The 23,798-nt window shown below is 46.8% G+C and overlaps 1 protein-coding gene across 1 annotated transcript in view; it reads left to right on the top strand.

The window, feature by feature from the left end:
• The window catches only part of FSTL4 (follistatin like 4), a 410,518-nt gene that overhangs the window by 367,162 nt on the left and 19,558 nt on the right, over window positions 1–23,798 (top strand). The window contains exons 8-13 of the mRNA XM_003829286.4: window positions 3,316–3,436; window positions 11,021–11,182; window positions 11,552–11,686; window positions 12,620–12,646; window positions 15,976–16,094; window positions 19,467–19,616. Of these exons, the coding sequence (XP_003829334.3) occupies window positions 3,316–3,436; window positions 11,021–11,182; window positions 11,552–11,686; window positions 12,620–12,646; window positions 15,976–16,094; window positions 19,467–19,616 (714 nt within the window). The remainder of the gene's footprint in view (window positions 1–3,315; window positions 3,437–11,020; window positions 11,183–11,551; window positions 11,687–12,619; window positions 12,647–15,975; window positions 16,095–19,466; window positions 19,617–23,798) is intronic.

Here is a 23,798-nt window from a genome sequence, read left to right as displayed (position 1 = left end):
CGCCAAGCAGGGTGTGGGGAAGAGGTTAGGCTCCAGAAATGGGGCTGCCACACAAGGTTGGAGCAGACTTGCAGGAGAGGGAGACAGACAGACAGCCTGGGAGGAGGGGAGCATGCCTGGCACGCTAGAGCAACAGCAAGGGGAGTGTGCGAGGGGGTAGGGTCTGAGAGGGGCTGGCCCCCAGCAAACAAGGCTCTGAGTACGAGAGGCGTGATGTGGCTGGCTCGGGGCAGAGTCTGTGGGCCGGAAGCCGGGGTCCCTGGCATCCCCCAGGAAGGTGGCAGCTGGCCAGAGCAGGAGCCATGGAGGTGGTGAGAGAAGACCCCACTCTGAATGAATCTGCAAGGAGAACCTAGTGTCTCAGCCCCTGGGTAACTGGGCTTTTGTTTTGTTTTCTGGATTGGGGTTTTCAGGGTTTTTTTTTCCTGAGGATTAAATACATACAAGGTGACGTGTAAGTTCCCGGCACACGGTAACCTCTTGAAGACCGTATGTTGGTATTAATGGGTATCAACCTGAGGTTGATATCTGGGAACAGTGGCCTTGGGACAGCCCTCAGAGCCCAGGGCCCATCTCAACCTGAGGAGTGTGGTGGTGCTGATGACTAAACACCACCACACAGGTGGTGATGAGGGCAGGGCCTGCCAGAGCCTGAGGCCAGCTTCAAGGGCCATGATGAGAAGGGGCTGTGGATGTGAAGGCTCAGGAAGGCAGTTTGGAGGGAAAATGCCAGCAGGTCCACAGCGCCAGGCTCCCTGCAAGCAGCTCTGGTTTTTGCCCTCTCGGATGGTGTCTGCCCTGGGACCCACCAACTGGGACGCTGAGGAGTTTCCAAGCCCTGCCACCCTTTTCCCTTTGAAATGGCTGTACCATTTCAGGATGCCATCTCACCACTGAGACTCCAAGCTAAACAGATTTTCCTCCAGACTTAGGTTTTGACACAGGAAACAGCTTAGACTAGAAATATGTCGGTCCCAGAATTGACTAGTCATTAACTTTTCATAAACAACTCAGATATGAACCTTTTATGACTCTTATGATACAGGACAAATCAGCTATCTGGTGTTTTATTTTATCATGGAGGCTTCCACAGAATGGTAGAAAAGGGCTCTTTGAAGCAGAGCAGTGTTTCACAACAAACTCTCAGGGTTTCCGCAGCCCTCTGCAACATTTTACTTCTTTGAGAGCACTGCTAGGAATTTTTATCCTGACCCTCCCTGCAAGCAGGCTGCATGTGCTCACCATCTACCTTCCTGCCTTTGCCCTACCCCAAGCTTCACTCTGGGCCGGCACCCCTTCATCCAGCTAATTAGCCAGAAAGTGTGTTTTTTTTTTTTTTTTTTTTTTTTTTTTGGAGGTGGGGTCTCGCTCTGTCACCCAGGCTGGAGTGCAGTGGCACAATCTCAGCTCACTACAACTTCCGCCTCCCAGGTTCAAGCAATTCTCCTACCTCAGCCTCCTGAGTAGCTGGGACTACAGGTGCCCGCCTCCATGCCCAGCTAATTTTTTTGTTTGTTTGTTTGTTTTGTATTTTTAGTAGAGACAGGGTTTCACCATGTTGGCCAGGCTGGTCTCAAACTCCTGACCTCAAGTGATCCACCTGCCTCGGCCTCCCAAAGTGTTGGGATTACAGGCATGAGCTACCATGCCCGGCTCAGAAAGTGTCTTTAAGGGGTTTCGGGACCATTGTGGCCAGGCCCTCTGGAGTGTTAGCAAGAGAGAACATCAGCATTTCAGGAACAGGAGCTCACATGAGTATCAGCGGAGGACCCAGGGAGCTGCCCTCAGCTGCTTTTAGCCCTCATGCCACCACGGCCTTCTCTCCTGCCACCAGAATGCTTCTGTGGGAAAAGGGAGCTCAGAAAGGGCCAGGGAAAGGCAGAAGGGATGATTTGGTGTTTGCTCCAGGGGTCAAGAGGAGTTTTGCATCTTCTGCTAATAATAACAAGAAAAATAACATCCCCTGTGTATATCATGCATCCCACATTCAAAAATACACTCACATGCATTTTCTCACCGGATCTCCCAACACCACATAAGGCAGGCAGGCCGTATATATTGTCCACAATTTACAGGTGGAGAAGCCAGTGCCCAGAGAGACTGGGTACATTGGTCAATGGCAGAGCTCAAGCTAAATCCTGGATGTCCTGAGTTCCCATCACTCCCCGCAGATGACAGTGCACAACCCCCTTGCTCATTAGTGAGCCTGGGCCTTCTCTGTACCATCAGCTCTGAGCACCATATCCTGGGAAATGTTTGGTAGCCAAGGCCCAACCTGATGAGGGCTCTCTGTAGAAAAGGGGTAATTCCAATTCCTGGCATGTCTGTAGTTGGTGCCTGGAGGGGCCAGCATTGGGCACAGGTCTGCAAAAGGGAATGCAGCTGACTGGGCAAGTGCTTGGTGCCCAGTGCTCATCAGGGGACTCCGATGCAGCCAAAAGCCCCTCCTGCCCATCCCTCCTCTGTGCACTGGCCCAGTAAGACCCCATCGTGTGAGGCTGCAGAGATGACAGTGCTGAGGCTTATTGAGCCATTTCCTGTGGAACCCATGGGCATCCGCCCTTCCTAGTGCTCTTTGATGTTCCTGCCCTGGTTTTTTTGTTTGCCCCATTTTCCCTTTAGTTCTATTTCCCTTCCCTTGGGTTACCAAGATCTCTGCAAGCAGCCTGAAATCATGCTGGGATTGAGGTGGGATCTAAACCATAGGCAGGCCAACTGCAGCCCATGGGCCAAATCCAGGCCACCAACTTTAAATAAAACTTCAGTGGAACACAGCCACATTCATTAATTTATGTGTCTTGAAGGCTATTTTCATGCTGTAATGGCGGAGTTGGGTATTTGGCAGAAACTGTGCTACCCATGAAGCCAAAAATATCTGCTCGCTAGCCCCTTAAGAAAGTCAGCTAACCCCCGCTCCAAACAAGGCCTGGCCTCCAGAAACAGAGCTGCTCATCAGGTGAGCAACACCCCTGAGAATCAAGCAGGCAGCCGGTAAATGGGGGGACACGTGGGCCTAGTTGCTTGAAATTGAGAGGGCGTGTGCTGGGGGATGTGTTCAAACCGGGCCTCGTGGAGGAGGGGCCAGGTACACAAGGCCTTAAACAGATGCAGAGGTCTGGGCCCACAATGTGGAGGCAAGATGGGGTTGCTGCTGCCCAGGACGGCTCACCCCTGCAGACAGCTCTGGCTGAGCAAGGGCCAGGCAGAAAGGAACTCTCTCCCAGCTGCAGGATTTCTGGAAAACCAGGAGACAGCTATGGTTTCCAGCCCGTTCAATAAAGAGGCCAGTCTCATCGTCGTCTTTGCCCTGTGCAGGACTTTGGAGAGGATGATTCCCTGTACATCACCAAGGTGACCACCATCCACATGGGCAATTACACCTGCCATGCTTCTGGCCACGAGCAGCTGTTCCAGACCCACGTCCTGCAGGTGAATGGTTAGTAAATGGCTCCATGCATGTTGTCCCCTCATAGCCTCCCCAAACTGCTGCTCAGATCAACCCTCGCCCCCTCCTGTATTCTGTCTTCTTAAAGAAATATCTAACCCCAAAATATATCATCTCTCTTATAAGTAAAGGGGAACCGTGTGGAAAGGGCAAAGTCTGTTGACCAATTTTCGTATTTGGCTCTACCCAAAGCCTCCACAGGTGAAACAAATCCAAGTGCCATGGCGTGAGCCATTCAGGCCAGTCATGCTCAGCAGCTGGGGCTGCCACAGACAGTGTGGAGCATGGAGCATGCCCCTTAGGCAACACAGTGCTGGTGAGCCGCTGTGGCCTCTGGGTCTAGTGCGAGCAGAAACTGAAATCCACCACTCCTTCCAGGTGGTATGGAACCATATCACTTGTTCAATTAGGAGGCTCTATTTCCTTCGACAAGGGCTTGTGTCCGTCTCCCTCCCCAGGAGGCCCAATGAGCCTCATCTTAGCCAAGCCAGGACAGAAACTGAGGCTTGGAAGCTTTTCCTTGATTCTCACAGGCCCTGTGTTGCCAGGAGTCCCAGAAACTGAAGAATTCACTGCCTCCTGATGACAGCAGCCAGGGTTTTCCCAGCACTTGCCTTGGTCAGTCCCTGTACTCAGCCCCTCACATGGACCTTCCCATCCACGTATCTTAATCCACTTCATGGATGATTTGCTAAAAAAGGTCACTTGCCTGGGGTCACACAACTGCTGGGGGTTGCTCTGGATCCAGACCCCATACTCTGACCTCTAGGTCACACTGCTGGCTGCCTCAACCTCGTCTGATGAAATAGAATATGTATATAATGCTTGGGAAATGCCTGGCAGAGGATGTAGTTCAAAGTCCAAGGTAGGGTAGATACGGGGGTGATTGTTGGTGTAACTCAAGCCAAATTTAGCTATAGTTGGTGGACACAGATGGTCAGAGCTGGTGGCCCCTCAGAGAGCCTCCTTCCCATTATACAGTTTGGAAAATCAAGACCCAGAGAAAATGTTCAAGCCAAGAATAGAATATAGGCTGCTTCTCCCTGGAGCTGCCACACTGCCAGCAGTGGGGTCAAGATTCCATGCACAGGTGGGGCCACCACCTTCTGGGACTTCCCCTTCCATGACTCTGCCCTGATTCGGTTGACTAAAGAAACCATTCCAGCAACTACTTCCTCTCTCAAATTATTAGTATAACTTGCCCATAGCCCAGACCTCCCAGAGATGCGGCCCGAGCACTGACGTGATTTATAACTTTGGGTAAACCTCTTGCATTGCTTTCATAGAAAGGAAAAAGAAATAAGACATAAATGATTAATCCATTAAATTAAAAACACCCTTGACCTCCCCACAGTTCAGACAAGTAGCGATTCATTCCCAAAAACACAATAATAACCTCCTGAATCTGTTTATCACTCCCGCATGCTACTTTCGTGACTGTGCCTCTTACTTAAGGATCTCTTTACGCTGCCTTTCACATTGGGAATGGGCGGTGTTTCCCAAAGACAGTGGGCCTTTGTGTTACGGATGCAAATGTTTTCACTTGAAGATTTTCAAATTTAAGAGAAAGTGAGGCCGGTGTGGTGGCTCACGCCTATAATCACAGCACTTTGGGAGGTTGAGGCTGGATCGCTTGAGCCCAGGAGTTCAAACCCAGCCTGGCCAACATGGTGAAACCCTGTCTCTACAAAAAATACAAAAATTAGCCACGTGTGGTGGCACGTACCTGTAATCCCAGCTACTTGGGAGGCTGAGGTATGAGAATTGCTTGAACCCGAGAGGTGAAGTTTGCAATGAGCTGAGATAGCACTGCTGCACTCCAACCTGGGCGACAGAGGGAGACTCTATCTCAAAGAAAAAAGAAAATGAATGTGCCTAGGATATATTAATTTCACATTATTTTTAATGTGTGGATTAACACAAAAGCAAAAGAGGATATCAGGGCCAAAGGAAAGAGTTGGGTCTCTGCCACGTTGCTGGCAGAGAGCTTGGTCTCCGCCTTTCCTGGCAGGGCCCCAGGAACTTCACACACCCACATAGACCCTCCCTGTCCACACTGCTCCATCCTCCTGGCGGGAGGCTGGATCCAGAGCTCTGGCACGGGTAGGAGCTGCCCAGAGCTGGCTCTAACTTTGAGTATGGACAACACTTCAGGGTGTTTTCAAGGAGAAAAATGGGGCATAGTTGAGAGAGAAACTGGGATAAAGAGAAGGGTTTTTTTTTTTTTTTTTCAAGGTAGGAGAAATAAAAGCATTGTGTGGGCTAACAGGAAAAATCCAGTAGAAAAGGGGACCAGGATGCAGGAGTGAGAGGTGTGGGAGCTATGTCCGAGCGGGGGTGGTGTCTAGGTAGGAGGTGGGTGTGACATGAGAATGGTCTGGAAGTGGCAACGAGGGCCCAGGAGGACGCCTACCCCACCTCCCACCCTAGTGGTACCAAGAGAAGGGGCCGCCCCTGAAGCCGCTGCAGGAGAAGCTGCGTCCTCAGGAGGAAGCCAGGTTTCCACTGGAGCAAGAAGGTGAAGGAGTGCTCATAGAAGAGTCTGAGGATGTGGGAGATGTTGCTAATGACAGAACATGAGTTCCAGAAGGCACGACAGAAGGTTCTGGGGAGGAGGGATGCCCCAGAGGCCTAGGCTTCTAGTGGAGATTGGCATGATCTGGGATAAGGCGCAGGAGGAGAAGAGGCCTAGTGATCCCCAGTAGAGAGTTGGGGCAAAACTGGGGAGACACAGGGGCACCGGAGGTGGAGCAGGCAGATCTGAGGCCCCCTCTTTAGTCCTGCTGAAGGGCTGGAGGCCAGTGAGGAGTCATCTTACCCACTTTGGCTCAAAAAAAACCTCAAGACCAGCAGAGGGTGCATCTCACTCTAAGCACATGTGAGCCATCTTTTTGCCCCTGCTAATGGAGACCCAGGTGTCTTGCATTTACTCATGTATTTTTAAGTGAATGATTCATTCCACACCCTTGACTTGCAGTCAGGTTTCATTTTGTTCTAGAACACTGGCATGCACTTCGGTTCAAAATTAGCCCTGAATTGGTCTGGGAGAGCTTCCAAGTCACAACTGACTCAGGGTCTCCCTTGGAACCTGTTAGGTAAATGCACATCCTCCAGCCCCATCTCAGATCTTAGGAATCAGACGCTGGGGGTGAGCCCAGCATCGTGCTTTACCAGGCTCCCCCGACCTGCCCCTATGTGATTCATGTGGGTCTGCAGGATTCCTATCAGAGGCCAGGGCTGAGGCACAGGCCAGTGTCCAGCCCTGGTGCTGGCCGCCTCACTGAGGGGCCGGTGTACCACCCACCATACAGAGGCAAGCTCATTCCTTGAGTTTCCAGTTCACTGGACAAGCCCACCGCCAGTAAAAGGACAGGCACCATAGACATCAGGAAGCACTTCCTGGGTGAAGTGAGAGGGTGGAGTCTGTTCCCTGTTCTGACAATTTTCTGGGACCACTGTCCCTGTGCTCCCAAAGCTCCCTCTGGAAGTGACTGTCTCACTCATGGTTCATTCTTGAATCACTTCCCCCAGACAGAAAGCTCCATGAGGGTAGGGCCTGAGGCTATCTCCCCACTTCTATGTGTGACATGCCTGACACTTGGCTGGCATTTAGTAAACTTTGGCTGCACAGTATTGAATTGACAGCTTTGTAAAATGCATCAAGATCATTAAGGCGGTGCCACAGTCAGAACGCCCTCAGCTCTTCCTCAGTCCTCTCTCCCTGCACCCCACTTTGCAACATTTGGTATTATCTAACTTTGTAATATCTGATATAGCAAAATGACAATCACTCCCTTTTTTCAAAATTTCCTCAGCTGTTCTTGCATATTTTTTCTTCTAAATTCAGAATTGTTTTGTCAAGCCCCAACCAACTGATTTTTTTTTTTTAAGACAAGGTCTCCCTCAGTTGCCCAGGTTGGAGTGCAATAGCATGATCTAGGCTCACTGCAGCCTCAACTTTCCAGGCTCAAGCAATCCTCCCATCTCAGCCTCCCAAGTAGCTGGGATTACAGGTGCATGCCACCATATCTGGCTAATTTTTTGTATTTTTGGTAGAATCAGGGTTTCACCACGTTGCCCAGGCTGGTCTCAAACTCCTGGACTCAAGCGATCTGCCCACCTCAGCCTCCCAAAGTGCTGGGATTACAGACATGAGCCACGGTGCCTGGCACCTACCAACTGATTTTTTAATTGGAGTTAGATTAAACATATGGCTTAATTTTGAATTTGTTTCCTAACGATATTAAGTCTTTCTATCCAAGAGCATCTCTCTCCAATTATCCAAGCCTTTTTTAATGTCATCAGTGAGGTTTTATTGTTTTCTTCATTGAGTTCCATTATATTTTCTGTCTGGCCATTGCTGGTGTATAAGCAAGCTGTTAATTTTGTATATTTTAGTACTGGCCTCGTTACGTACCAATTAATCCTTATAACTTTATTGGTGCATTACCTGGATATAACTACATATGATTTTTTTCCATCTTTGTACTATTTGTGCCTCTCATTTCTTGCCTTCCATTGACAACATCCAGTGTGACATTGGGAGTCTGGTATTGCCTCTCTTCCTTTGTCCTTTTTCTTTTTTCCCAAATTAATGTTTCACCATTTGAAAAAGAATGGTGTTGTTTCTTCTTTTTATAGAGATATTCTTCATTGCATGAAGAAAATATCATTCTATTCCTATTTTATTGAGGGTTTTTCCCCAAGAAATTGATTTTGAACTTTTTTCAAAGGCCCTTCTAGTGTCTAGCAAGAGAGTCAAATGGTTTTTCTCCTTGACTTTGGAATGATTAATGGTAGATTTCCTAATAGTTAGCCATTGAAACATATTACCCTTGCCCACAGTATGTTCTTTTAATACCATGCTAGTTTTGACTTGTCCATATTTTACTTAGAATTTTGGTGTATCACGTCCTAAGTGAGATCAGTGTGTAGTCTTTTTTGCATTCTCTGCCGGGTTTTGGTGTCCAGGTTATGCTACCTTCGTGATGTAATTTGGAACATCTTCCCTGTTCCATGCTCTAGGAATTATTCATTCCTTAAATGAATGAAGGAATTATCTGATAAAACTTGTCAGAGTGCCTTTTGAGTTAGTAGTACTTTACAGTTGTTTTAAATATTCTCTCCTTAACTCAATGCTGGTACTTCCAAGTTTCCTTTTTTTATTTTTATTATTATTATTTGAGAGAGGTTCTTGCTCTGTCACCCAGGCTGGAGTGCAGTGGCACAATCATGGCTCACTACAGCCTCGACCTTCCAGGTTCAAGGGATCCTCCCACCTCAGCCTACTGAGTAGCTGGGACCAGAGGTGTGTGCCACCACACCTGGCTAATGTTTGCATGTTTGATAGAGGTGGGGTTTTGCCATGTTGCCCAGGCTAGTCTCGAACATGTGGGCTCAAGGGATCTGCCCACCTCGGCCTCCCAAAGTGCTGAGATAATAGGCATGAGCCACCGCACCTGGCCTAAAGTTTCCTTTTAAATGATCCATTTCACTGAGACTTTCACATTTATTACCAATAATTAAATACAGCATTCTCATATTTTTTAATCCCTTCTGTGTTCTTTTTCTATTTTTTTATTGATCAAACATCCCAGGAATTTGGCTGTTTTGTTGGTTTTTACAAACAGCCCTTAGATTTCTTTACCAGTTCTGTTCTTTAGCTTTCTGGTTGATTCATTCATTTATGCTTCCGTCTCCATTGATTCTTCTTCTTTCTTTAAGTTTACTCTGTGGTTGCCAGGCAGGCTTGTAGAAATAGACAATGATCTAGTAAGAACCCAAGCTTATTAACCCCAGGTCCTGGCCATTCCTATTCTAGAACTCTGGTGGCTCTATGCTACCACCTTCTCCAACCACCCCCAAGGCCAGTACTCCTGGTTCTCTCTCTGCGTTCCTGAATTCCGACCAAAATTCAAAGGGAACCCCACTCCTCCCTCTACCCAAGGCAAGGTGTAGGGAAGTTTCTTTCTTTCCTCTTTGAATCAAGCAGGGAAGTTTCTTTCTTTCCTCTTTGGATCAAACGGGTCAGAGAAGAGAGCTACACGTTTATGTTGGAAGCAGTCCTGCAGACATGCCTCCGCTGGAGCTCCATGGACCTCCTCCACCCCTAGTGGCCTGACTTGTGACAGGCTTTTCTGCCACTCCCTGGCATTCTCCCCCAGGGCTTCAAACAAAGAAAAACTGAGGCGAGGACTCTGACTTTATTGTTTTGGGTCTCTGTGTGGTTTGGCATTGGGTGCTCTGAGCTCATGTTATTGAAACAGCTCTGGACCATTGGAGGATGGGATTGTCTCCCTAGGCAGTTGTCCATTTAGCTTTCACCTCTGCCTCCAACTGTGTCCCACAGATCAAGAAAAGACTTGAAATTCAGACTGAGTTGATGGAATTATGAGCAGCTCCTGAGGAGCTGTGACAGGAGCTACAGAGTTCATTTCTCACAGGGAGGCTGTGGAGTTTTTCTTTTATCCTCTGCCCACCCCACATGCATCACAAAAATTCTACCCCACTCAGGTCCCGGGATCCACACCATTGCCTTTTGTACATAAGTACCAATTTGTTCTGTGCTCTGGTTCCAAGAAAAATCTTCTCTATTCTAAAGTACTGGGATGCTTTCTTTAACTGAACAACAGGGAGTTCCAGATAACTCTAGGAAAATGTAGCTGTCCACTTCAAGAAGAATCCATCTCCCCCATCTCCAGGGACAGTGTGTTTAGTTTAATATGCAGTTATGTTTACATCTCACAAATCTTTTTTGAAAGTGTGTAAAGTAAAAGTTATAGATAAGGAAGAACCCTCAATTCCACTAAAAATGATACTTATCTCCTGGACCCAGAGCTAGGGGTAAGAGGGAGGGTCCTCCAGACCCTCATTGCTTCTTCCAGGCCCCTCCCCACAGCCAGGCTGGGTAGGAAGGGCCAGAGCTCTGTGGAGGGTGCTGGAGCCTTGCCCACCCATGCTCGTCTGGTGAGTGGGCAGGCTCACACCCCCAACCCTGAACCTGACTGCCAGGGCCCATGGCTGAGTCACTCCAAGCTGAGGAGGGCACACCTGGCCTTTCACCCATGTTCCAGGGGTTGAGAAGTGGAGAAATGAGAATGGCCCACCGGAAAATGAATGAACTTCCCCAGAACAGAGGCCCTGCCAGTCAGTGCCATAAGTGCTTTCCGATACATTTCCTGCAAGAAATTAACCCCTATCCAATGGCTTTCTGATAACAGAAAGGGAATGTATCTAAATTTTATTCAGAAATAAATTTCAGTGGCTGCTGCTCTTTACATGTAGCAGCTGAACAGCATTAAATATTTGGATGGCCTTCTGATCGTATTTAGAATAATGATGAAAGCCATGAGTCATAGGGTACAAAGTCTGACATGTTTATTATCTGCAATCCATTTTATAGCCCTTTCTTTTAGAGCTTGAGTTGCTGGACAGGATTATTATAATCTGGTTAAACACAGAACTCCAGTCACCTCTTGGGTTCACCCCCTCTGGAGCAGGGTCTCAGGTTGGGCCACAGGCCCAAGTCCAGGTCAGGGCCGTCTCTTTCTCACCAGCACTGACTCTCACCCACAGTGCCGCCAGTCATCCGTGTCTATCCAGAGAGCCAGGCACAGGAGCCCGGAGTGGCAGCCAGCCTGAGATGCCATGCGGAGGGCATTCCCATGCCCAGAATCACTTGGCTGAAAAACGGCGTGGATGTCTCAACTCAGATGTCTAAACAGCTCTCCCTTTTAGGTAAGAACTGCCCTTGGTAGACATCTATGCAATATTCCCATTCAAATCACGCTGAGACGCCAGGAATGGAAATGAAAGGTATAATTTGTTTATAAGTCAGACAGGTTAGGAGTGAACGGATGGCTCCCAAATTTCCCTGTTATCTGGGCTCACACAGATCTTTTGGGGCTGAGAGCAATGATGAGAAGCTGTCACTCAGGTCCAGCTCACCCTCAGTGCATTTCAGATGTGCCAGCCCTTCCTGGGCGTATAATCAGGGCTGCTGGCTGCCCAGGGGCTGGGCAGCCCTAACACTCTCAATGGCCCCATAAAGGAAAGTGAGTGGGTCTCCAGCTGAGCAGTCCACCCTGAGCACTGTCCTGTCTGCAGCCAATGGGAGCGAACTCCACATCAGCAGTGTTCGGTATGAAGACACAGGGGCATACACCTGCATTGCCAAAAATGAAGTGGGTGTGGATGAAGATATCTCCTCACTCTTCATTGAAGACTCAGCTAGAAAGACCCGTAAGTCGACACGCGTTTATGCTTCTCACTGAGCTGGCTGGGAGGTGTTGGGTGGCAAGGGAGGGCACCAATTGACCAGGGCCACAGCTGCCAACCATGAGCCCGTGAAGACAGGGGTAAGCCTCATATCCCTCTTTGCATAAAGCTGGAATTGGAGGGCACCCAGAGGTGAGCAGGCCTTCCCTGGCAACCTAGACAACTCTGGAAACAGACAGGGAGATTCCCTGGACAGCAGACAGAGCCCAGGAACACAAGGAAACCCAAATAGTCGAGTCCCAGCTCTGCTTTTTACTTGCTATATGCCCTGAACCTCTGCCCTTCATCCATGTGATGTCCCACAGTGGCCCAGAACCTGACCTGTGCACACATGCACACCATTGGGAGTGTGGTAGCCTTTACGCTAGGGGTCCAGCCCATCGGTGTGCTAAGCGTGCTCTCCTCATAACCACTGCTCCCCAGGTAGGCCTGCAGGTGTGATTTCATAGACATGGGTGTTAATCATGGTCAAAGACTCCAGGCTAAGCCATTTTCATCAAAGTAGATAATCAGAAGTATTTCATGTGGTCATCTTAGGAGAATCCTACTTGAAAGTCACTTCTCCTGCTGGTTGTCCAGGAAATCTGGGAGAGATGTTGCTTACTCTTGATCATCCATGAAATATGAGAAATTCCATTAGCTTCTGTGGTCCTAGGGCATGATTTCAAAGATTCACTTAAGAATCAAAGGGTCTGGAGACCTGAAAGCATTTGTTCATGTCCAGAGCTTCCCCCAAGATACTGTTCCTAGGGCAATGAGTGGTATAGATTCTGTAAGTGATGGACTAGGTACCAGGATCTTCATAAATGGAATCACTGCAGTGACGGTTTAACACTGCTTTCTTCTTTTTCCTTGCCTCCATCACACTCCTGCTTTCCTCATTCTCTGCTGCTGCAGTTGCAAACATCCTGTGGCGAGAGGAAGGTACCAAGCTTCATTGTTTTGCGTCATGCCTGTGATCACGTGTGTGTGGTTCTATGATGGGCCGTCTTTCCATGATCTGCCATCAGCTTTCCCACACAAAGCAGCCCTATGGGAGCAGGAAGTCAATGTCAAATTCAAGTGGCATATGCATTGAATCAAATTTAAAATGTACTCATGTCTTTAATGAGAAATTTTTAAATGCAAAGCTTTCATTAAAAGTGGCTTGTAATCTCTGCTGAAGCAGAACAGTTGGTAAGGGTTCCTGGTCAGATCTGGGCCTTAAACTTTTTTCCAGTAGCTGACTGGTGTTGGGTTTAGTGTTTTGCCTATCTTGTGTGGTTTTAAAAAGACAAAACAAGTTGTAGATCTCTACTAGTTAGTCACTGTACCTTAAATATGCTTTGAGGAAATGCTGAGGAAAAAAGCTGCCATGATTTCTGCCAATGTATATTTTTAAATGTATAGATGTTTAGAAACATATTTATCAAGCAAATCTTTAGTAAGTTGAGCCATATGAAGTTGCCATTTTTGTGCATCAAAGTGGTCTAAGATTGACAATTTCATATGGCTGAAAATATAGTGGGCATGTGTGGGAGCTGGTGGCAGAGCCTGAGTCACTGTGTGGGGTGCAGGTGCATGCCCGGGTCCCAGTCCCCACTGTGTCCCCACAACCAGATCTGAGTCCAAATCCCCTTGTGGCAACTCATTCTCCAGCTCAGTGGGCAGCAGCAGGAGGTACCATGTGATTGATGGGTTAAGCACAAAATCTCCCTGTTTGAAAACCAAGACATTTCCCATCTCATTTTTTCCTCAAGAACTTCACACGGTGTTACCTGCAGTCTGGCATATGCATGCAGACACATACTCAGAACAATTTCCTGAACGTCAGGAACTAAAGCTGACATGATAAGTCTGGGAACAAAACAAAGGCAGAGCCCAGAAAACAAGGAACTGCTGTCAATAGCAACAGTTGCTGATCACAGCGGCCCCTTAGGCTCTCACAGCTGCTGAACTAGCAGCATCTAGGCTGAGATGCACAGTCACTCAAGTGTTTAAGAGGTGGTGTTTTCCTTAGGGGAGGTTACTACAAAGGGTCTCAAGTTTCAGAAGTAGAGACCTACCAAGAATGCAAGAGGCCCCATGGGATGTGAAATCAGCTACAAAGACCCCAGTGCCCGCTAAAGACGCACAGCCGCCTTGGGGCATAGGGTTGGTAGGTATATTGAACAATTGAGCAGTGAACAAATTCAATACTGCCTGGGTAGCTAGAGGCTTGTACCCTTCACTCCTGAAACTCAAGGTCTGGAGATAGGGATAAGGAGCCAAAATGAAGAGGCCAGTAGGCCTCAGGGGACACCCAAGTCTCAACAGGAGAAATGAGAGGAGAACAGACAAAAGCAAAAACAGCTCCTTCGGGCCCTCTTAGCAGAAGCTACACTCAGGCAGCTTCCAGGGAGCTGGATCAGGAGGCTGGGTATCCCGTGAAGTCAATTACTTGTTGAATGACTGTTTGTTGAGCCTCATATTCCAGGGCCGACTGTGAGCAAGGCCAAGGTACTGCACTCAGCCCAGAATGTAGCTACAGCCACAAACCCCATGTGGGCTCTATTACGCTTTCAATCTTATGTTGGTTCTTCCAACTACCGATTTTCTAAGCAGACTTGGGAGGCTGTTCCTGGAGTTTGTGGCTTAGTGGGGACTTTGACCCCTCTGGCCCCTAGGTTTGCGTGGAAGCAGTTTGTCAGGTGAAAGAGTACAGAAGAGAAGTTCCTGCTGTGGGTGAGGTAGATGGGGTCAGGGCAGGTGTGTGCTGGAGTGCTGGCTCCAAACACTGAGATGCTGTGGAGCTAAGACTGACTCTTGGCGGGAGCTGAGCTTCATCTGGTTTTTGAGAAACAGGCTGCCCAGCGCCCCTGAGTCCCCCGGGATTGCTTATGGAGAGCTATGCTGGATACTCCCTGGTGTTCACAGCTTCTGAGAGGCTGGGTTCCAGCTGCTCCTGGTGGCAGGAGCCCTCCTGCCCAGAGCCTGTCTCAGCACAGACGCTGGAGGCGGCTGAGGTTTATCATAGAGTCAGCCCCTTGTTCAACAGCAAGGACCACTCACATTAGTGCCTCTGGGTGCCAAGGACCCAAGGCCCAGAAAACTGCATGCAGAGTTGTTGGAAAAAAGTAAAACAGTGATTCCTGTTTTGTTGTTTTCTAACTCACTAAAAACTTGCCCAGATAGTCCATTAAACCAGCATACCAGTTTTCTCAGCATGCTAAAAAAAAAAAAAAAAAAAACTAGAAAAGAGATTTTTCTACATATTTACCCTAGAATTTACAGAGATCTTAATGTTCTAGATTTAAAAGAAATGAAGAAAGGAAGGGAAAGGGGAGATAGAAATAAGGAGACAGAGTCGGGAGGAGACAGAAAGACAGGGAGAAGGAAAGAGGGAAGGAGCGCTCTAGAGCTTACATCTCTTTGTACCTTGTTCCCCCCCCTTTATAGAGGCAGAACGAGGGACAGAGGCCAGAATGCAGGGCTCAGGGTCTAGCTCCAGCTCTGGCACAGAGACAGGTGGCCTCAGACAAGTCCCTTTCCCTCCTTGGACCTCAGTTTGTCTTTAAAATAAGGAGGCTGAGCTAGCTGGTCCCCAAGGCCCCTTCTCAGCTGGTTTGCTTAGACCTTCTCCCGAGACAGCTACAGCCCTGGGCTGGGGTCAGGGCAGGCAGGGGGCATGACTGGAGTGTAGGTTCTGCTGCCTGGCACGGGCTGCCAGAGAAACGGTGGGGGGCGGTGGGGGGGCAGGGAACAGAAGTAAGAGCAAGCTGTCTGGAAAGAGGGGTTGGCCAGCACAGCCAGGACAGAGTTTGGGCAAAGGGCAGCATTCTTAGTCTCCACATTCCAGGAAGTGACACTGTACATACATGGGTTTAAAAAAGCAAATGAAAGCCTTTGCTACTTTGGCATCCACTGATCCATCCTGATGTGACTAGTATATTATAAACAATCAAGGGAGGCTTTCCCTTTCAGAACAGGAAAGGTCAAATGTACATCAAAGCCAAGGCTTTTATCTGAAAACCTGTGGCCAACTCTAGATGACTTAGGGCAGCTGTACGTAGCCTGTGACATGCTTTACTGATTCATAGTCCTGGGGGGCCCTCTCTGCACCCATCCAGCTACAAGCTGGCTGCTCATTCTACCCCACCCTGACCAGGAATTGCATCTCGTGCCTGCACCAGATGCATCCACGTGGCCGGTTTCTTGTGTGTTCAATGCTGCGTGTGACCCTGCCCAGGGGCCGACTGCTTGGAGGGCATGCCCATTCCATTTGCTCCTCCCAGGCCTCAGCGTGGGAAACATGTTCTATGTCTTCTCCGACGACGGTATCATCGTCATCCATCCTGTGGACTGTGAGATCCAGAGGCACCTCAAACCCACGGAAAAGATTTTCATGAGCTATGTAAGTATCTGTGCCTGGGGCAGCTTCTACATCATACACAGGCAAAATCCTAAAAAGTCCATCTTTAACCAGGCATGCCATTTGATTTCTAAAATTCCATTTGCTATATGTGGTGTGGTTCCAAATTTTTTCCCAGGCTAAGAGAGGAATAGATGAGGCTGAGAATTTAAAATTCTCATTCCTTCATCCAGAAGCCACTTCTCTGCACTGAGCCTCAGGTGAGGCCCAGGCGGTACAAATGGGTTCCTGGCCTCCAGAAATTCACAGTCAAACGATGGAGACAGCAATGTGAACAGACAGCTGCCAAACATGTGTTTTCTCAGTAGCCTTCAGGAAACTAAGGCCAGGTAGAAAATAACGATGGAACATTCAGTGGGCAGAGGCAGGAGAGATGATTGCTGATAGAGGATCCAGGAAAGCCCTTCCAGGATAGCCTTAGGAGGTCTCCCCCAGGGCTGTGGCCCCCACACCAGGCCTCTGTTCCTCTGGCTTGTTTCCCACTTGGCCTTGCAGGATACCCTGCACTCCTTGAGGACAGGACTATAGTGTTGAATCCCAAAGGGTCATGTCAATGCCCCATATGCCTTCCCCTTGAGGATACAGTGTGTCCTCAGTTGTACAAAATGAAATAACTGTGCACAATTCACTCAGTGAATAGTTACAGGCTTGGAGCCCATGGAGGAAGTGGGCTTGGCCCAGGCAAGTTCCTAAAGCATTGCTGTGCTAGCTATTGGTATATCTCAGGCTGTTCCATTTCTCACATTTGTGGCTTTGGGAAAAGCTGTTTTCCAGGCTGTTTCATTTGAGTTAATTATTTTTTAGAAGTGTTATTTCCCATCAATGTTCCTTCCATATATTAATAACAGCTATGAAGCCGGTTAGAAAGAGTTCCAGCAATTAGGTTTAAACAATTGCACTCCATCACATTGGCACAAATTTCTCATATATTTGTAGTAACCTAACCTGTAACTTGGAGGGACTCTCTCAAATCCTAACCGGGATTCAGTTTTCCTGGATAAGAAGCTAGACACAAGACACAGAGAGGTCCTGAAGGTGTTTCAGGCAATATAAGACTGTGGTGAGCTGGGGAATGATCCCAAAGAATGATTTTCCATCTAGAAAATGCTCAAACACCTAACGAGAATTACAATGGGACAAGCCTCTTCCTGAAGGGCTGGTGAGTAGGAGATTGGTGCATCCCACGTCAGGCCTCTCCGCTGGCTTAGATGTCTACTTTTTCCAGAAGGAGGCAGCGTGATGTCACAGATAAAGGCATAGCCTTCAGAGTCAGGTAGACTTGGGTTCAAATCCCACCTCTGTAGACTAAGTAGCTTTAGAAAAGTTACCTAGCCTCTCTAAGCTGCAGTTGTCTCATAGGCAAGTTGGGATTATATAAGGATTAAACATGACAACAAGAGTAAAAGGAGAGAGACTAGTTTCAAAGCTATTGCAGTCACCTAGGAGAGAAAGGGGGGTGGCATGAGAGAACCAAGCAGGAGCTGGAGAAGGTTCTGAGATAAAGACAGATCTGGGTGCCATTAGCATGTGAGTGTTGGCCAAATGGGACAGACAAGGGCATGTGCAAGTGATTTGAGATGGGTATCTGGAACAGAACCCTGGAGTCACCAACAGTTCAGGGACAGGCAGACTAAGAGGAACCACAAAGAAGATTGAGACAGAGTTGGGCCACAATCGCAAGGAAAACCATGAGACTGTATATCATGTAAGACAAAGGAAAAGAAGGTCCCCTTTTACACTCATTTATTCTGTCAACAAATACATTTTAAGCACTGACTCTGTGCCAGGCACTGTACTAGGTGCTAATCATATAGCAGTGAACCAAAGACCTGCCCTCAAGGAACTTACTTACAATCTAGTGAAGGAGGAAAGGCTGTGCCCAGGTAGACAAATGAATGCAGAAAGTCAAGTGGTAAATGGAAAATGCAGCTGGTAAGAGAGTAAGGGTACAAGGAGAGCTGAGATAGACGAGGTCAGAGAAGACCTCCCAATAAGGTGACACTAAGCAGAGACCTGAAGGAAATGAGAAAATAAACCCTGTAGATATCTGGGGAAGAACATTCCAAGCAAAAGGAACAGCCAAGGCAAAGGCCCTGGTGCAGGAGAGCGGCATGATTGAGGAGTGCTGAGCACGCCCATGGCGTGGAGTAGGGTGGGTAAGAGAGAAAAGCAGCAGACCGAATGTAGAGGGCCTTGTAGGAAAGACTTGGGATTTTATTCTGAACAAGAAATAATGTTATTGGGAGTGAGGGGGAATTGAGAAAGAGGAGTCACATGATCTGACTTGAATTTTACAATGATCCCTGTGGCTGCTGTGTCAAGAACAGGTTGGGAGGCTAGGGTGGAATCCAGGAGCATACACGGATGCTATAGCAGTCACCTAAGTGGCAGGTAGTGTGACCTGGCCAGGGTGATGGAGCAGAAATGGTCAGAGCCTATTTCTGGATATATTGTGAAGGTAAATCTGAAATGACTTGTGAGACATTGGATGGGGCCTGAGGTTAGAGGCATCAAGGATGGCCTCACTTCACTAGACTGTAAGGTTTTGGCCTATGGAAGTAAAACAAACAGCAGAATTGCCAGGTTTTCAGTAGAATGAGCAGGATTAGGAAGTAAAATCAAGAGTTGATTTTGAACAACCAAGTGGAGCTAGGCAGTTGGTTATTGAAGTCTAGAGTTTGGGGAAGAGGCCTGGGCTAAAGGTATGAATTGGGAGTTGTGAGCACATAGAATGTATTTAAAGCCATAGGTTTCAATGAGATTAACAAGGGGGTGGATTTTAGAGAAGAAACTTAGGCGTGAACCCTGGACACCCTAGCATATAGAGATCAGCACACTGAGCAGAGTCCAGTAACAGAGGATCAGCCGCCGAGGGAGGATGGAGGGGAGGGAACAGAGGGAGTCAACACAGGTTTAATGTAATAAGTGGGGAGTCCATGTTGACCTTGGGGAGAACAATGTCAGCTCTGAGGACTAGAGCCAGAGTGTTAAGGAGCATGCAAGAGGTGGGAAGTGGAGAAGGAGTATAGGCAACTCTTTCAGAAGTTTGGCCATGAACAGAAGTTTTTAAAATGAGGATGAGGAGAGGGAGAAGGTAGCGTACAGAATAGAAGAACATGAACCTGGAAGCTGCTAACTGAGCGGATGCAAAGGGAGTTTTAGCCCCAAAAGATTAAAGGAATGTTAAGTGAGAAGTCAGTGATGTTGGAGGGCTTGGGTGCCCTGTTCTATGGATCCAAAGGATTCTAAGAGAGAGGAAGAAAGGCACAGAGGAGGGTCAGGGGAGAGAGTACCTAGAGATGTTGGAGGGAAAGGGCAATTAAGAAGATATATGACAGCCTATCTCCTTTGCAGGAAGAAATCTGTCCTCAAAGAGAAAAAAATGCAACCCAGCCCTGCCAGTGGGTATCTGCAGTCAATGTCCGGAACCGGTACATCTACGTAGCCCAGCCAGCACTGAGCAGAGTCCTTGTGGTTGACATCCAAGCCCAGAAAGTCCTACAGGTACACCTCTTTAATGGAGTGAGGAAAACTTCAAATTCTGGGGCACAGCCTGCCACGTTCTTCTTTGCTTTCTGCATACTCCCCAGCTCCTGTGCCAGGCGGTCAGACTGAAGGGAGAAAAGATTCATGTGTAATTATTCATGAAGTATTGATTGTCTACTATGTAGGGAAACAGCCATGAATGAGCAATAATTTCCCTAGAACTCATATTCTAGTTGGGGAACAGACCATAAATCAGAATTTTAGAGAACTATAAGTAATAAGGACTATGAAAAACCAGGTTCCAAGCAAAAGAGGAACAGGAAGACTATTTTCAATTGGCCTTTTCCCTCAAGGTGAATGAGATGCCAGGTAGGACCGAGACTCTGAGAGAAGGCACAGTGATGAGGGGTAGAGTGGGAGGATGAAGTCAGGCCAAGCAAGGCCCACTCACACAGGGCCTCGGAGGCCAGTCAGGAGCTAAAACAAAGCCCAAAGTGAGGACATTTCAGTGAGAAAGTCACAGAAGGGCTTTCATCAGGGGATTGATCCAATCTGACTTAGATCTTTAAAGAATCAACCTGGTGGTTGTGTTAACAAACGGGCTGGGTGTGGTGGTGCACGCCTATAACCCCAGCACTTTGGGAGCTGAGGTGGGCGGATCACCTAAGGTCAGGAGTTTGAGACCAGCCTGGCCAATGTGGTGAAACCCCGTCTCTACTAAAAATACAAAAAAATTAGCCAGGCGTGGTGGCAGGTGCCTGTAATCCCAGCTACTCAGGAGGCTGAGGCAGGAGAATCACTTGACGGGAGGCCGAGGCAGGAGAATCACTTGACGGGAGGCCGAGGCAGGAGAATCACTTGAACCCGGGAGGTGGAGGTTGCAGTGAGCTGAGATCACGCCACTGCACTCCAGCCTGGGCAGCAGAGCGACACTCTGTCTCAAAAGAACAGGAAGATGGAGCAGGAATCTGGTCTGATGTAATCCAGGCAAGAGATGACAACAGCAGTGGGAGTGGTGAAAAATGATCAGTTTCTTGACATATTTTAAACATGAAGCCTGAAAGACTTTCTGATAGATTCTTTCTGACAGATTGAATATAAGGCTTGAGATAAAAAGGATTTAAGTTGTCTTTTAACTTAAGCAACTATAGAAGGGTGATACCATTTACAATGTGTGGTAGGCTAAATAATAGCCCCCAAGATGTCTACATCCTAATCTGCAGAACCTGTGGATGTCGCCTTATATAGCAAAAGGGACTTTGCAGATGTGTTTCAATTAAGGATTTTTAAATGAGATTATCCTGGATTACCTGGATGGGCCCTAAATGCAATCACAAATGTCCTTATAAGAGGGAGGCAAAGAAAAATTTGACAGCAAAGATGAAAAAGGCAATGTGAGAACTGAAACAAGATGCTGAATTGCTGTCTTTGAAGATGGGATGAAGGGGCCAGAAGCCAAGGGATACAAGAAATGCAGCTCTGGAGACTGGAAAAAGGCATGGAACCATACTCTCCCCTAGAACCTCTAGAAGGAGTGCTGGTTTCAATTGATTTTGGCTTTCTGGTCTCCAGAACTGTAAGAGAATAAATGTGTTGTTTTAAGCCATCAAATCTCTAATAATTGGTTATTACAGCAATATGAAACTAATGCACTACAAGAGAAGAGACTTCAGGCAAGGCAGGGAGCAGATTGGGGGGTGATTTAAGTTTAAAATACTGTTAGATGTGTAAGTAGAGAAGTCAAGTAAGCAGTTAGATAAACAGGTCTGGAGTCAAAGGAGAGGCCTAAGCTAGAGATATCGATTTGGGTATCGTCACCATATGAACTGTATTAATCCAGAAAACTGGATGAAATTACCAAGAGGTGGTATAGACAGAGAAGAGATCAAGATTGGAGTCCTGAAGCACTCCAACATTTAAAGATCAGTAAGGAGAGAAGAAACCAATAAAGGAGACCAAGGAGGAATAACCTGAAAGATAGGAAAAAATTAGGATAAAGAGAGATATTCTTGAAGCTAAAAGAAGAGTGTGTTTCAAGGGAGTTATGCTGTGATGAGCATGTGTATGTTATGAAGACTGAGGACTGACCATTGGATTTGGTACCACAGAGTCGTGGATCACCTTGGCAGGAACAGATAGGATAATGGTGGAATGCAAGCCTGCTGGAGTGGATTCAAGTTAGAATCGTAGGTGAGGAAATGGAGATGGTGAATACAGGCAATCATATGGAAGGGTTTTGCTGTAAAGGTGAGTAAATGTAAAGAAATGAGGCAATGCCTGGAAGGGAATGACAAAAGAACTTTTTAAAGTAGGTGACATTACAGCACTATATGCTACTAAGAATAACTACTCCCACAATTCTTCTCTTTCTCTCCTGCATCCTCATCCTGCATTGACTCTAGGCAGGAGTCAATGAAATCCAAAGCACACAAGTGGAGATCTAGCCCCAGATAAAATTACATCCTTTCATTATAACAGGGGGAAGTGGAATATCTTACATCCAGGCACAAGTACAATAGGTGATGCAATGGGTGGTAGTTAGATGAACTTCTTTTTGAGTTGTTTTTTCTCAGTCAAGCCTGGAGGTTTGAAGAGAGAAGTAAAAGTTCAACATGAGACTGAACTGGCCAGGCAAATATGATAGGACTGCTGGGCAACAATGAGGGCCCACTTAAGAATTGTGGGTATAAATTTAAAGTGAGACCAGAGTTGGATCTCTTCAACAATGCTCAGTTTCCCCAGTAAAGGCTTGTTATATGAAGAAAGTTGGAAATAGCCAGGGTTGTGTTTCTCTTGGCAAATACAATGGGACATGTTCCAACTGTCTCTTTGTTATTGATTCCCCTGGCCAGAGAACATACTCTGAATAATATCAATCCTTTGAGATTTATTGAAGCTTGTTTTATGACTGAGTTTATGACCAATTTTGGTAAATGTTCCATGTGTACTTTAAAAGAATGTGCATTCTGATGTTAGATACTGTATTCTATATATGTGTCAATTATATCTACTTGGTTCATTGTATTGTTCAGATCTATCCTTGGTGATTTTCTTGTCTGCTTAGTCCATCAGCTGCAGAGAGGTGTGTTAACATCTTCCACTATATTTCTCAAAGTTCTACTCATTTTTGCTTTAAAATTATATCATTTTCCTTTTATTCTTACAAAATATCCCTCTTTATCTCTGGTAATGCTGCTTGCCTGAAAATCTATTGTCTAACACTAGTATAGCTAAATCAGATTTATTTTAATTCGTTTTCTCATGGTATAATTGTTCCCTCCTTTTAACTTTCAACCTTTCTATGTCATTATATTTAAGGTCCTCTTTTATAAAGCCATGTGTAGCTGGGTTTTTATCTAATTTAATCATCTTAGTCTTTTACTTGGAGTATTTGATACATTTATGTTTAACGTAATTAATTATATAGTTGATTTTTATCTACTATGTTACTTTTGTTATTTGACCTACCTGTTTATGTTGCTTTTTTCTTCTTTTTGCTTTCTTGTGGATTTGCCAAACATTTTAATTATTCTGTTGTTGACGATGCACTTTTATGTTGTTAACATAATAGTGATTATAACATGCATCATTGCATCAATACAGTCTCATACAAATTGTTACTTAATATCCCTAATAATGCTAGAACCATAAAACACTTCAACTCCTTCAACCCTCCTCCCCCTTACTTTTGCATTGTTGTGGTAATGAATTTTATCTGTATATGTAATTTAACCCCACAGGACATTAATTTATACCACAGGACATTAATTTATATTCACCCACACATTTGCCATTAATTCCTGAATAGTTCTAACACCAACTTTGCTTGAAGATCTGTTGGAAACAGATTCTCACAGTTTTTCTTTTCAAATATCTTTACTTTGTATTTCTCAGGCCAGGCACGGTGGCTCATGCCTGTAATCCCAGCACTCTGGGAGGCCAGGGCAGGTGGATCACCTGAGGTCAGGAGTTCGAGACCAGTCTGACCAACATGGTGAAGCCCTGTCTGTACTAAAAATACAAAAATTAGCTGGGCGTGGTGGTGCAGGCCTATAATCCCAGCTACTTGGGAGGCTGAAACAGGAGAATCACTTGAACCTGGGAGGCAGAGATTGCAGTGAGCCAAGATTGCACCAGCCTGGGTGACAAAGGGAGACTCCGTCTCAAAAAAAAAAAAAAACTTTACTTTCTATTCTTCAC

The sequence above is a fragment of the Pan paniscus genome, chromosome 4, assembly GCF_029289425.2.
Source record: "Pan paniscus chromosome 4, NHGRI_mPanPan1-v2.0_pri, whole genome shotgun sequence".
NCBI lineage: Eukaryota > Metazoa > Chordata > Mammalia > Primates > Hominidae > Pan > Pan paniscus.
The sequence above is the reverse complement of the archived record's forward strand: the minus strand, read 5'-3'. Positions and strand labels throughout refer to the sequence as shown.